This window comes from Haliotis rufescens, unplaced genomic scaffold (genome assembly GCF_023055435.1).
Source record: "Haliotis rufescens isolate VD_foot unplaced genomic scaffold, xgHalRufe1.0.p SCAF_18, whole genome shotgun sequence".
NCBI lineage: Eukaryota > Metazoa > Mollusca > Gastropoda > Lepetellida > Haliotidae > Haliotis > Haliotis rufescens.
The window spans coordinates 23,716,542-23,729,168 of record NW_025963868.1 but is presented as its reverse complement, the minus strand read 5'-3'; the positions used below and the strand labels follow the sequence as shown (position 1 = coordinate 23,729,168).

Below are 12,627 nucleotides of genomic sequence, written 5' to 3'. Positions count from 1 at the left end.
ATATTTTACTTTAAAAAATTACGATAAACATGTACGATTGGATTTATACATAATACCAACGTCTGTAGGATGAATAATCTGTTAAAATGAATACTGCCAATAATATATTATAAATCTGTATTACGAACACCTTCAAATTACAAGGGGGCACGGGGGGCCCCAGTCGTCTGAGGCGCCGCGATTCGCTGTGCAGAGTTGCGTCCCTTGGGCACGCCAGACACCTATGATTGTGGGTTCGAATCCCGGTTAGCCCCGATTATGTTTCTAGGTTTGTCAGCACCATACCCGTGCTCGTGGGTTTCACCGAAGTGGTAAACGTCCGAGACCTGCATCACTTCGGGCTTTCCTCCCACATTAAGCTGACACGCTGTGATATAACTGGAATACTGTTAAAAGCGGCGTTAAACCCAACTCACTCACTCACTCACTCAAATTACAAAATACTGTCGGTATGTTTCTTTCTGATTCTGGGACTCTGTTTTCCACTGAGTAATACGCATGGCAGTTTCAGGTTTCATCAGATTGATTCCTTGCATCGTGCAATGAAGCGGACGTCCTGCCCAACAAATTGCCTCAAATAGGATGTTTGAAAGTATTCATTTGTCAGAATGTTTTGGTTGTTAACACGCCTAATTCTACCCCGGAATCGGTTCTAGGCACATGTAGGGGTGGGAAGAAATACGCATGTCTTGATTATGTCGTCCCAGCCTGTGCTTTTTGCGCAGGAGCGAATAAAGATCCTTCCGAAAGAACAAGTGACAAAATCCTTACATCCTGTACTCGATGCGTAGTCACCGTCCGGAAGTCCGACACAGCTGCTCACGCCTGATGCTGAAATGACACAAAGATACAGTGCTGGGTTCGGTTGTGTCTTTACATATAGAGAATCTCACCCGAGTGTCTTTTGATATCAAATATATCAACACGAGTTGATAAAAGTGGAAATATTCCGAGGCTTGCCGAGGATTTTTGCCACTTTTATCAACGAGTGTTGATATATCTGATGTCAAAAGACACAAGCGTGAGATTTATTTATCATCCAACATCATTCCTCCATCTTTTTCAATTTGTAAACAGTAATTAGCAGTGTCTTCAGTTTAAAAAGTACTGCTAACAGCTTCAGTAGTGCCATTAGTGATGTCATTTGATTGTGACGTCATGGTAACCAGTGACGTCACAATGGTTTTCAAAGCATTGTGATGTAATTTCATTGCAGCGATATCTACAGTGTAGATATTGCTCGATCTCATCCAAGCGATATCTCCTGTGGGAGCCAGTTTTGGATGATAAATAGAGAATACTACACTCATTCTCGTTCGATACCATTTTTACGAAACGAGTTGACTTTCTATGGTATCTGACCGAGCGAAAGCGAGGTCAGATACCATAGAAAGTTCACGAGTTTCGTAAAAAATGGTATCTTACGAGAATGAGTGTGGTATTTTGTTTATTACCCACGTTAAATATATATTTAAGTGTAAATACATAACAACTTTCGTTCGTTGACAGACCAAACTGAAACCGGTTGCAAAATCTGGTTGTGCATGAATATTGATATATGACCAAATATGGGCATTGTTGACATGTTTATGCATACGCATTAACAACATGCGCCTGCTGTTCTGTTTGCAAACAAACCAGCACCGACGCTCAAGATCCTTTTGGAAGAAAGTCTTCAACTTATGGAAGTTCAAGCGCCATGTTGTTAGTACGCAGGACACCGATAAGAAAATTTGAAATGTCACATTAGCGCCGCGCTTTGAATATCGGACCAACAGTCACACGCATCACACTGCCGGGGTCCCGTCTGTGCAATCAAAATGGTTCGGTTTCCTTGATCTATCAGCTGAATTTATATCATGTCCGTACCATTTTGGAAGAGGGAAATCAGACTGTTCCCAAAGACATTCATGTTAACTGTACCACCCTATATACTGAAGACGTGAAAATCAACAAACTCAAATCTGCTTGCATGTCAGTGACAGCTTCGAACGATCGAAGGGAAAGGTCGCCGGCGGAATAAGAAAAGACAACCGCTATCCACTCACAACGTTTTACGCTAGAGATAGGGAATGTTACTGTTCACATTTGGGATGTTTGGGGCCACAAAATCAGAAGTCAAGCACACTTCCACGGAGTTTTCGATTTGATTTGTATCGGAACTGTGAATTTTAAGTGATCTGGTCGTGCTGTCGTGTTCGTTCATTCATGAACAATACCTCCCGAAACAGCGCCATAAAATACGCTTCAAAGGGGACACCGATGGCACAACCGGATCATCCCAAGTAAGTCTAGATATTTGCCCAGACAGTTTAAACAGACTTCATTTCACCACGCTTATCCTTTTACGTTAAATCAAATTGAAAGTTGTGAAAATGGTCGGGTGCGTCACGCTCAAGGGACGCGCTCGATCGGCAGTCGTACATTGTAAATCGATTTATAGATCTAGCTCGATTATATGTCTGTAGGAGCTCTATGCATAACTTATATAGAATGCAAACCGAATTTGATGCGTGTGACTATCTTGTTTGGTTTAATAAAGTGTTTGTAAATATCTCTCGTTCTCATGAATTTCTTCAGTTCTGCCTTGTAGTTTCAAAATGAATGACGTCTCGCGATTTTTTATGAATGAAAAAAGTAGTCCCGGTGTGACAGAGGTCACGGTTATCCAATCAAAACGAATAAAACAAGGTCAACCTTGTACGACACACGTGTGACGTACGGATTTAGTATCTTACCACCTTTATCTTCACCACGTGGGTAATACATGTTAATACCGAGCATCACCGATTCACAAATGATTGTCCCATCACCGTGACATCATATCAACAGCAACTGACTTGGAGCCACCAGTGACCAAGTCGTTTAAGACGCCGGAATTAGTGCAGAGATGCGTGCCACAAGTGAACTAGAAACCTTTGATCTTGGGTCTCATTGGTCTAGATAATGTTGTCAATTTTGTCATCACCATACTCAAGCTTTTGGGTTTCACCAAAGTGGTCAGAGATGAGACGTCATGATGTTACTGAAGTACAATTTCAAACGGTGTTACATCCACACCAGCTCACTCTCACAGTAAAATGACCTACCCAAAATGTTTAAGTTAAAGTATAAAACTATTCTTACTGGTAAAACCAGAGAGTATCTAGACTCGCTATTGTTAGAGAAACGATTAACCGTAGGAAAAATGACAACAAAACAGTACTTTTGGATCGTGTGGTCAGGATCAGTGACTTGTTTAGCAGCCACATATAGATTGGGGTGCTTTAATGTTTGTCTAAAACTTACCCCGTCCGTAATCTCTTATCAATGTAATACAAGTGTGTGACACGAATCAATCAATACAGAGCTACAGTGCCGGCAACACGCCATAGCTGGAATAATGCTGAGTGAGCCGTAAAACAACCAACCAACCAACCAACTAAAAGCTGTGCACACATGTGGCTAAAGCAAGCAAGTTAGCGGAATCATAGAGCAGGAAGTAATAGGACAAGGTCACTGTGTTACTGTAGATAAACTAACAGATCGATAAGCTGACAATACAAAAAAGTAATAGGCTTAGATATAGTCATGAATTTTGTATCACATGCAAATGAATTTCAGTGCTTATGCAAATTGAAATAAACATGTGAAGCATGTCTTTCTTTTCAAACTGCCGTGTACTTTTGAATATAAACACATGGATTACGTGCAATTTCCACCCAGACGTGTATGATACATCATCGTGGTTTATGAATACAGAAGTTCATGAAGTCAATCACAGGATTGTCTGGTCCAGATACGATTATTTACAGACCCCCGTCATATAGCCAGAATAATATTGAACAAACAAACTTTCAATAAATATCAGCATGAACATTGTCGTGTGTGTCAGTTTTATTTTGGTACCGAAGGGCCTAACGTAAATACCTTCAGGTGCTGAGATGCATCCGGAACACATGCAAATGCTCATAATTCAAGCGAAGTGTTGTAATTAAATGTTTGGCAAGGGTATGGTTCTTTGGGATTTTGTACACTACAATATAGTGCAGAAAACGACGCTGATAGGTCAGACGCTCCTGGCCCCGGACATTGATTCTAGGGATTAGTAGTATTGAAACGCCAGTGATGGCATTGGACGTTAGATATAATTGATTACATATCATTGTCTGGGACTACTAGTCTGAAGGACACTGAATTCGGAAGACTGTGGCATCTACAACACTGGTAATAATTCCCTTTGCTACTTTCCCAGTTGGTGTCATCCTTGGAAATTTTTAGATTTTTGGCCGGCCCGGGGACTGCTGGACAAGGGAAACCTAGTCATTCCATTCCACTCTTTCTGCCTCCTTACCGCTGAACCCGTGAAGATCCGGGGTAGAATAGGTCTTCAGCAACACATGCTTGCCGTAAAAGGTGACTATGCTTGCCGTAAAAGGTGACTATGCTTGTCGTAAAAGGCGACTAACGGGATCGGGTGGTCAGGCTCGCTGACTTGGTTGATGCATATCATCGACCCAATTGCGTGGATCGATGCTCATGATATCAATCACTGTATTGTCTGGTCCAGACTCGATTATTTACAGACCGCCGTCATATAGCTGGAATGTTGCTGGGTGCGGCGTTAAAAAACAAACCAACCAACCTTACCGCTGATCACTGCATTTTAATTCATATTTCTATGACCATGGTCCCACTTTGGCCAGTTGGAAAGAGATTATTTTGACAGCTCTGTTCAATCCCGAGCTGGAACCATAATCAGATCGGGTCAACTTGTGGACCAGCTTCTAACTGCTTTTGCTGGACGACACAGATCCTCTCTCGAATATGCTTCATTGGTACACCATTTCCTCCTTGATGCAATTCACCCAGTTTCTGAAGCGTTTGAAAAAAACGAAGAAAGTTGTCATTTTATATGTTTGGTTCTGAAGTTTGTGAGCAGTGCAGATGCAAGTATTGACCTCTGTTTCTCAAATGACGCACTGATGTCAAGTCTTTTAGGGTGGAACCAAAGGGGATTGGACAATTTTATTTCCACTTTGAGGATGCTTGTCGCCTTCAGTACCATAACAGCTTCATCTGTATTCAGATTTCGCTGACGCAGGTGAGCTCCAGACCTATAGCAGAAAGCCCTGCCTACGATTAGGTACCTGGTGGCTTTGCAAATCGAGGGGGAGGGTGCTGCAAAGCGTGACTCTTCCACAAGGGCATAGCCAAGGACATCTTCCCCTGGATAAATGTCCACCTCGAACTGTTTGCCACCAGAGAAACACAGAACTCCTCTGTCTCAACTAGTCACGGGTCCACTAGCAGAGCAGTGGGGACACTCGTGTTAGACTGGACGCCTTTGCGCCTCAACAATCCCCAAACGTTTTGCTTAAGCTCTGTTCCTCGATAGCCAGCGCAAGCTGATTGATCCACTTAGGGCCTCCTGCGTCTCGAACCGATCACTTGTACTGGTCTCACTGGAATTGCTGGTTCGTAGCCAGCGCAGGTGGATCCCTTTTGTTCAATAGCAGACAAGTTAGTCTAACTGTAAATATGTTGTTGAATTTGTTTCAAAAGACCCCAAAATGATACACATTTCAATTATTTTAGAAACACTGTTGTGTCAGCTTTCGTCTCCAAATAGCTAGTGGTGCGGTCTGAGGCCGTCTCCGGAACCTGCACCCATGCCCAGAGAGCTATTTTGGCTTCCCTGACTTCCTCCTCTGAATTTCTGCGGATGCAAGTTGAGTTTTGATCCGCCACATATAAATGATTATGATACACCTCGGAGTGTTGGGTTTGTATGGCGAAAGCATTGATTCCTAACAACTAGGTCGTAGTGCTGAGAGTGACGTTAGTGAGATATGAGAAACCTTATTTGTCCAAACACTGTAAACATACTTTGAGACATATTAATAAGATGAAACTTGGAAAAACTGTTCATCAAGGTTGAAATAATAGTGTCAAATGTTCTTAAAGTGAAACACAACACTAGTCTCTGGGAAAATGGCATCATACGTCAGTGTCTCGTGTGTCCGCCATGTGCATTGATGAGTGCCGTGCAACGTCGATACATGGAATGGATGAGGCGGTTGATGAAGGCCATAGGCACTTGAGCCCACACCCAAGGAACGCCTGACGCAGCTCAGCTGAAGTTGTCGGCCTTGGTCGGACGTCATTCAGCCGTTTTTGAATCTCGTCCCACAGGTGCTCAATGGGATTTAAATCGGGACTAAGGGCAGGCCACTGCATGGTTCTGATGCCATTCTGCTGGAAGAAGCCTCTTGTTGCTCTCGCAGTGTGGGCACGGGCGTTATCATGCTGAAACTCGTGGTTGTGGCGACGCGCCAAATGAGGTATGGCATGTGGTCTCAAGATCAATGTACCGAGTTGCTGTGACACCATTGCCTCTCCCTGGACCGATGTTCTGGAAGACCACAGGGCCGACCCTCGGTGCAAGACCAATTCCACCCCACACCATGATGCTCGGACCACCCCACGAGTCTCTCTCATCAACACAAGCATCCAAATAACGTTCCCGACGGCGTCGCCAAACTCTCTCTGCTCGTCAATCGTCGACGCACGGTGTCTGCACTAATGTGTCGCTGGTGTGTCCCCATGGTCTGTCGAGCAGTTTCCGCAGCAGTAACAAAGTGATCTTGAAGATGCTGTCGCACAATCTGACGTTCCTGACGTCGGGTGGTGACCCTTGGTCTTCCACTAAGCGTCTTCCATCTGTAGTGTTGGTGTTCTGGTACCGTTGCTAGAGCCAGCATATGGTCCTTACGTAGACTTGAAATGCATTGGTTACTTGCCGGGCGGTTTGTCCAGCTTGCAATCGTCCAAGGGCTTCTTGGTGTCGCTGATTCATTGTCAATCTTGGCATGTGGTAGCAATTCAATAACGAATGAATGTTATCCGATCTGGATGGATTTTATAGGGCAAGAAATGGGGGAACGCATGTGCATTTCAATTTGTCGTTGCCGTGATGCGTTTGGGCGATCGGTTTTATTGTCATCTGCTTTCATTTTTCCGGACAAGGTAATGTTAAATTTGAGAATCTTTGACAAAATGTTATTTAAATGACAATTTTTTCATGCAATGTTACTTGGGGTGACGTTTCTTTTGCGGTTAAGTATATATACCTCAGGTATCCAGGTACTAGTATCTGCTCAAATGCGGTTTCATTTGTTCCCCTACCAGTGGATCCGTTTGCATTTCAGTTATCAGCTCCCTGGGGAGTATATATCCCAAGCTGCATAGGGGCGCTAGAAGGTTTTAACATCCACGTCACATCTCATGTACCTGTTTCCGGTGAATGAACAGAGGCACATTTGAACTAAGTCACTTGCCCAGGGTGACCCCACAAGTTTTGACACTTGTATTGCGGAGGTATGTACATATTCGTGTTTCCACCATCTGGTCGTCTGTCATCGGACGAGTGGCTTTTTTTGAGTTCACAGGGTGAGTGTACTGTACGCTAGGGGTAGTGACAACACTGTAAAGACCTGTAAACATTGTTGGTCCCAAGGCTGAATAACAACCCGGTCTCTAGCGGGATACGATCTCAGCACCTGGCGCTTGCTAGCCTGGCGCTATTGACCCCCATGAAACAATATTCATTGTCATTCAGTCACGAAACGTATATGATGTGGTGTTTTGTTTGTTTGTTTGTTGTTTAACATTGCATTCAGCAAAATTCCAGCTTTATGACGGCGGTCTGGTCTGGACCAGACAATCAAATGATTGCGTCCTTTTCTGATCTCGGTGTCCCAACATCCTAAGTTATAAATATCCAGATATCGTGCAATTTGTCTGGTGGAGGCTTATGAAGAACAAAACTTTTAACCCCGTTTAGACAGATTTAGAGGTCCACATTTAGTTGAATATAAATTTTAAAAGTCAATTCAAAACCCGTAAATTTGGTCCGGTATTGACCTAAATCCGGATTAGACAGGGTCAGATACTGACCTTCTGTAAATGTTCAAGAACTGATTCACCCAAATACAGCTACATATCTAAGTAAAGACGACACGTGCGATCAATAAAACTGTATATTTAGTCAAACACCGTTGTCTGGACGTTGAAGGGACCTCCGTAAATAGTTGGAGGTATCCGAGGTTCGACACAACCGAAAATGATGAATAAAGAACGAATACGCAGGGACCAAGTTTTTACTTCGAGATAACCGAGATACATCGAAGTTCGACACATCGATGTTTGAGTGTATTTTTTTCCCTGCGATTGTGGAAGCACTACAATCATGGCGGAGACCGATGATTACATCTTTCATTTTTCTAGATAAAAGTTTATGTTACTAATACTTTTTTTGTTGAGAGGGGCTATAAGCAATTAAAATCTTAATTTCGACATTTACCTGGCTATCACATTTAACCTATGAAGACGATATTTGACAAATTCAAAAACTAAAGTCGAAATGCAATTATTTTCACAAACACTACACATTGTTGAACAGAGTTGCTTCCGTTACATGGGACAGAATTTGTGAACATATACATGTACATGTATATGTTTGTGCGAACGTATTCTATGTGTAACTTACCCGATGTTGCTGGTGGCGCCTGAAAAGGTAAAATCATCTGCATCATTTAAATCGAAATCCAAGTTCTCTAATACTAACCTATATATTATACATGCAAAAAAATATACTAAATGTCCAAGCTAAATATATAAACAATATCAGCATGAAAAGACAGGATTCCTTTTTCTGTAAACATTGCGTATATCTTCAACTTCCTTCAACTGTCTTGTTTTTTTCAGGCACTTTTACATGTGTAACTTTACCAAGTATACTACCACATTCTTTAGAACGTTTTTAGAAGTTTCTGGTCCGGACACTTTTCGGATCCAAAGTGGGAAGGTGCCTGATCGATCAAGCTGAAAGTGCTCTGGTGAATATCTCCTCATATCAATATTGAATTAACGAATGGAATTTGACAACAAACAAAATGCATTCTGAAAGTGCTCTGGCGAATATCTCCTGATATCAATATATAATTAATGAATGGAATTTGACAACAAACAAAATGCATTCTGAAAGTGCTTTGGTGAATATCTCCTGATATCAATATATAATTAATGAATGGAATTTGACAACAAACGAAACTCATGCTGAAAGTGCTCTGGTGAATATCTCCTGATATCAATGTATAATTAATTAATCGAATTTGACAACAAACGAAATGAAATAATTAGGATTCGGATTTTTACTAGTACTTCATATTAAGGTCCTATTCAGTATGCTGAATTTGGGACTTTGATGACGTATTAGACTTTATTATATGGTTGTATAATTCCTGGCAGTAGAGGTACGAGTCAAGCTACCACAATACTATTGTAATAGATGTAATAACATTGCAGTGGTCGGATCAATGATAGTGACTAATCATACAGGTCTATTATTTCAAGGCCACCGTCTTTGCTGGCACATTACTGACTGTGGCGTCCAACAACGTTCACTCACTCGCTGATAAACTCATGAAGCTGTCCCAGCTGAAGACAATGTTGTTACCTTACTTTCAACTAGAACGCATGACATGAAAGTATTATCAATATATAATCAAATAATCGAATTGGCGTCAAACAACGAAAGTATTCTGCCACACATGTTCTTACCCTTCCCCCTCCTCTGATATTCTTAAAACCATACACTAAACAACTACGCTAGCCAATACCCTCGTCTCATGGCACCAACGTTTCCCTCGCATGTACTGTACCTCGTAAGTAAGGGGCGGTCGGGTACCCTAGTGGTTAAAGCGTTCGCTCTTCACGCCGAAGACCCGGGTTCGATTCCCGACATGGGTGCAATGTGTGATGCTCATTTTCTGGTGTCCCCCGCCGTGATATTGCTGGAATATTGCTAAAAGCGGCGTAAAACCTCACTCACTCACTCACCTCGTAAGTGACGTGTTCCGCCTTCAGTCGACACTCTGTCAGGAGAGCGCTCCAGTTGTCTGCAGCACATTCAGCGGCGTCGGAACAAACACAGACAAAGACTCGCGACGATGGTGTATTAATCGTGAGTGTAGCTTCACTCTCTAACATATTATCCAGACAGTAACCCAGTGACAATACAATGTACAAAGTAACGGTAGTCCAAAGTAGCTTCATCTTCATGCTGGATCTAGCTTGCTACTACGATATTCTACAATGTACGTGTTACGTTAAGTGATACCAACTGCTCAAATGATCGATGCCATTTCATCAGTATCAACAAAAATAACTGGATATTAAGTTTCAGTTGGCTCCCTTATTTGATATACGTATTTGCAAATTAAGCATTTTTTCTGTTTGCGGAAACAATCAAGCGTAATTAATGATGGAAAGAAAATATCCCCAGTGGGCTTCGGTGCATGAAATTGCAGTTACGCATGAGGTTAGTCGACTTGCATCGTAAGGGCATGAGTATTATAGAATCAGTAGTGTTCAATGTCAAAATGACAGGGGATGGCACGCCTCGTTAATCTCACAAATGCTTACTGAAATATAGTCCGACAGGCTGTTGGGATATATGAATGAGAATATCGTTATCCAGGAGTTGCTAATCTTGAACATTCAGTCGAGTACGTTTGTTCTATCTGCAAATTCTCTATGGACAATATATTTCTGCCATGACCATCTTACAGAGAACATCCTGTAATGAACATTTTATCAAAAACTAATCTGGAATATTCTTCCTGGAACACTTGCTATGTTGCACGGATCTTTTTTGAACGAACAAATTTCACTCACTAAAATGCATATCTATGTTAGTAGACTTTACTAATCAGTTAGTATTTCGTTACCAGTTACTATTGTAGGTTGTCTATCGTCACTAACTAAAACGGTGTGAGTAATCAGATATACTTTCATTGCCAGCTTCCTGTATGAGAGAAGTTACAACAACAACAACAACAACAACAACAACAACAACAACAACAGATGTATGGACTCATAGAATTGTATACGTCATGCAGTTGGACACGAACCTGCAACCTGTTGATCAATCGTCCTTCACGTTACTACCTGTGCTACGGAGTCTGTTGAAGTCAAAGTGCCTGTCGTCCTAGTCAGCATCAGCTTAGTTTATTTGTATATGTTTATGTTAATAGTTTACCAAGTTGTAGTGAGTGAGTATGGTTTTACGCCACTTTTAGCAATATTCCAGCAATATCACGGCGGGGGACACCAGAAATGGGCTTTACACATTGTACCAATGTCAGGAATCGAACCGGGTCTTCGGCGTGACGAGCGAACGCTTTAACCACTAGGCTACCCGACCGCCCCCAAGTTGTAAATCCTGGTGGTATGTGTGTTATGCAAGTGCGCGTGAATGTTAATTGCACATCTCATGTCAAAATTACATATTATATGTTGTGTTTTGGTGGTATTTAGTCTGTGAGATGATAGCTCATTTCATGTGTTTAGACCCTAAACGTGTTCAAAATAAAACATGACACAAAGAATACAGGTGAAAGATAGCATATACTGATTTCCTTGGCTTTTTTTACTTTTATAATGCTACAAAAAGTAATTGGCAGGTAAATAATATAAACAAATCTTATTGTACACAGGCAAACGTATAACTGACCTCCCTTCTTCATTAATAATTGTTTCAATCTTGAAAAAATAACATCAACAACGTTGCAAAGCCAATATTTACCAAACACTCTGACTCAAAGTCATCTCTTCGTCGTACCATTGGTAACCACTCGCCCCTTTCCGTAACCTGCAAGAAGATTCGTCCCCCTATGGATGAATGTCATGTGCGAAAATACGACAAACCAATCAGAATTCGCGTACTTCCAAGTACTGCGATCAAAGAATCCCGAAGGAATAATTGTATTTATTTTACATATGTCTTGCATCTAAATATTTACCCAGAATACAGTTAAATGTGTTCATTCATGCTGTATAATACCGTGAGTCCCGTTGTGTTTTATATAGAGTCTGGAATATATAGTAAAACTGTTACGATTTCTGGGAGAAAATATACGCAACGAGCTACGCCGGAATCCAGTCGCAAAAATGGCCACGATTGGAGAACCAATTGCTACATGGCTTGTCCCTGAATAACACGAGTTGGTCACGAATTGCATGACACCTGACCAAGGCGGAAGTGACGAATGTCACGTGGTCATGACGCCGAAACTGAAATAAGATACCCCTTCTCTCCACAGCTGCCTCGTGCAATCTACCAGACAGGGTAGTACATTCGCTGTTTACTAACCTTCTGGTCGCTGTTACAAGTTCACTTGACATTTTTCTCAGTGTATGTATAAAAGAAGTACACTGTGAGGAGGTAAAAATGTTGATAAAATGTTATTTTACATTCGCTATGCCAGTCTGCTATACTAGCTGTACAAAGTAGTATTTTAGTCATCAATATTAATGCAGCATATATTTGAATATCTTATCTGACAGAATCTTTTGTTTAGTGGCTGTTGCCTTTATTACTTGTTGACTTCATATCCAGGTGAGCTACAAATGGTGCACCTCGAGTCATGGATCTATGACGTCACATGTGATGCGTTCATGAACGTCGGTTCACACAACAGTATGGTCGTTAGTGCATCGAACTAATCTAATATCTCTTGAATATGAGTAATTCTTCAAATATTAACCAACATAAATGGTATTCGCGGTTCTTTTGTCGGTGAG

At 41.7% G+C, this 12,627-nt stretch overlaps 1 protein-coding gene across 1 annotated transcript; it reads right to left on the bottom strand.

Annotated features, from left to right (window-relative positions):
• Positions 1 to 366: 366 nt before the first annotated feature.
• On the bottom strand, positions 367 to 10,151 carry LOC124133017. The gene is made up of 3 exons (XM_046497204.2): positions 9,883 to 10,151; positions 8,531 to 8,549; positions 367 to 831 (listed from the first exon to the last, which is right to left on the bottom strand). The coding sequence occupies exons 1-3, from the start codon at positions 10,102 to 10,104 to the stop codon at positions 653 to 655; spliced, it is 420 nt and encodes a 139-aa protein (XP_046353160.2). The 5' UTR covers positions 10,105 to 10,151; the 3' UTR covers positions 367 to 652.
• Between the last annotated feature and the right edge of the window lie 2,476 nt (positions 10,152 to 12,627).

Coding starts and splice junctions, on each gene's coding strand:
- LOC124133017 (XM_046497204.2), bottom strand. CDS start 10,104: ATGAAGATGAAGCTACTTTGGACTACCGTTACTTTGTACATTGTATTG.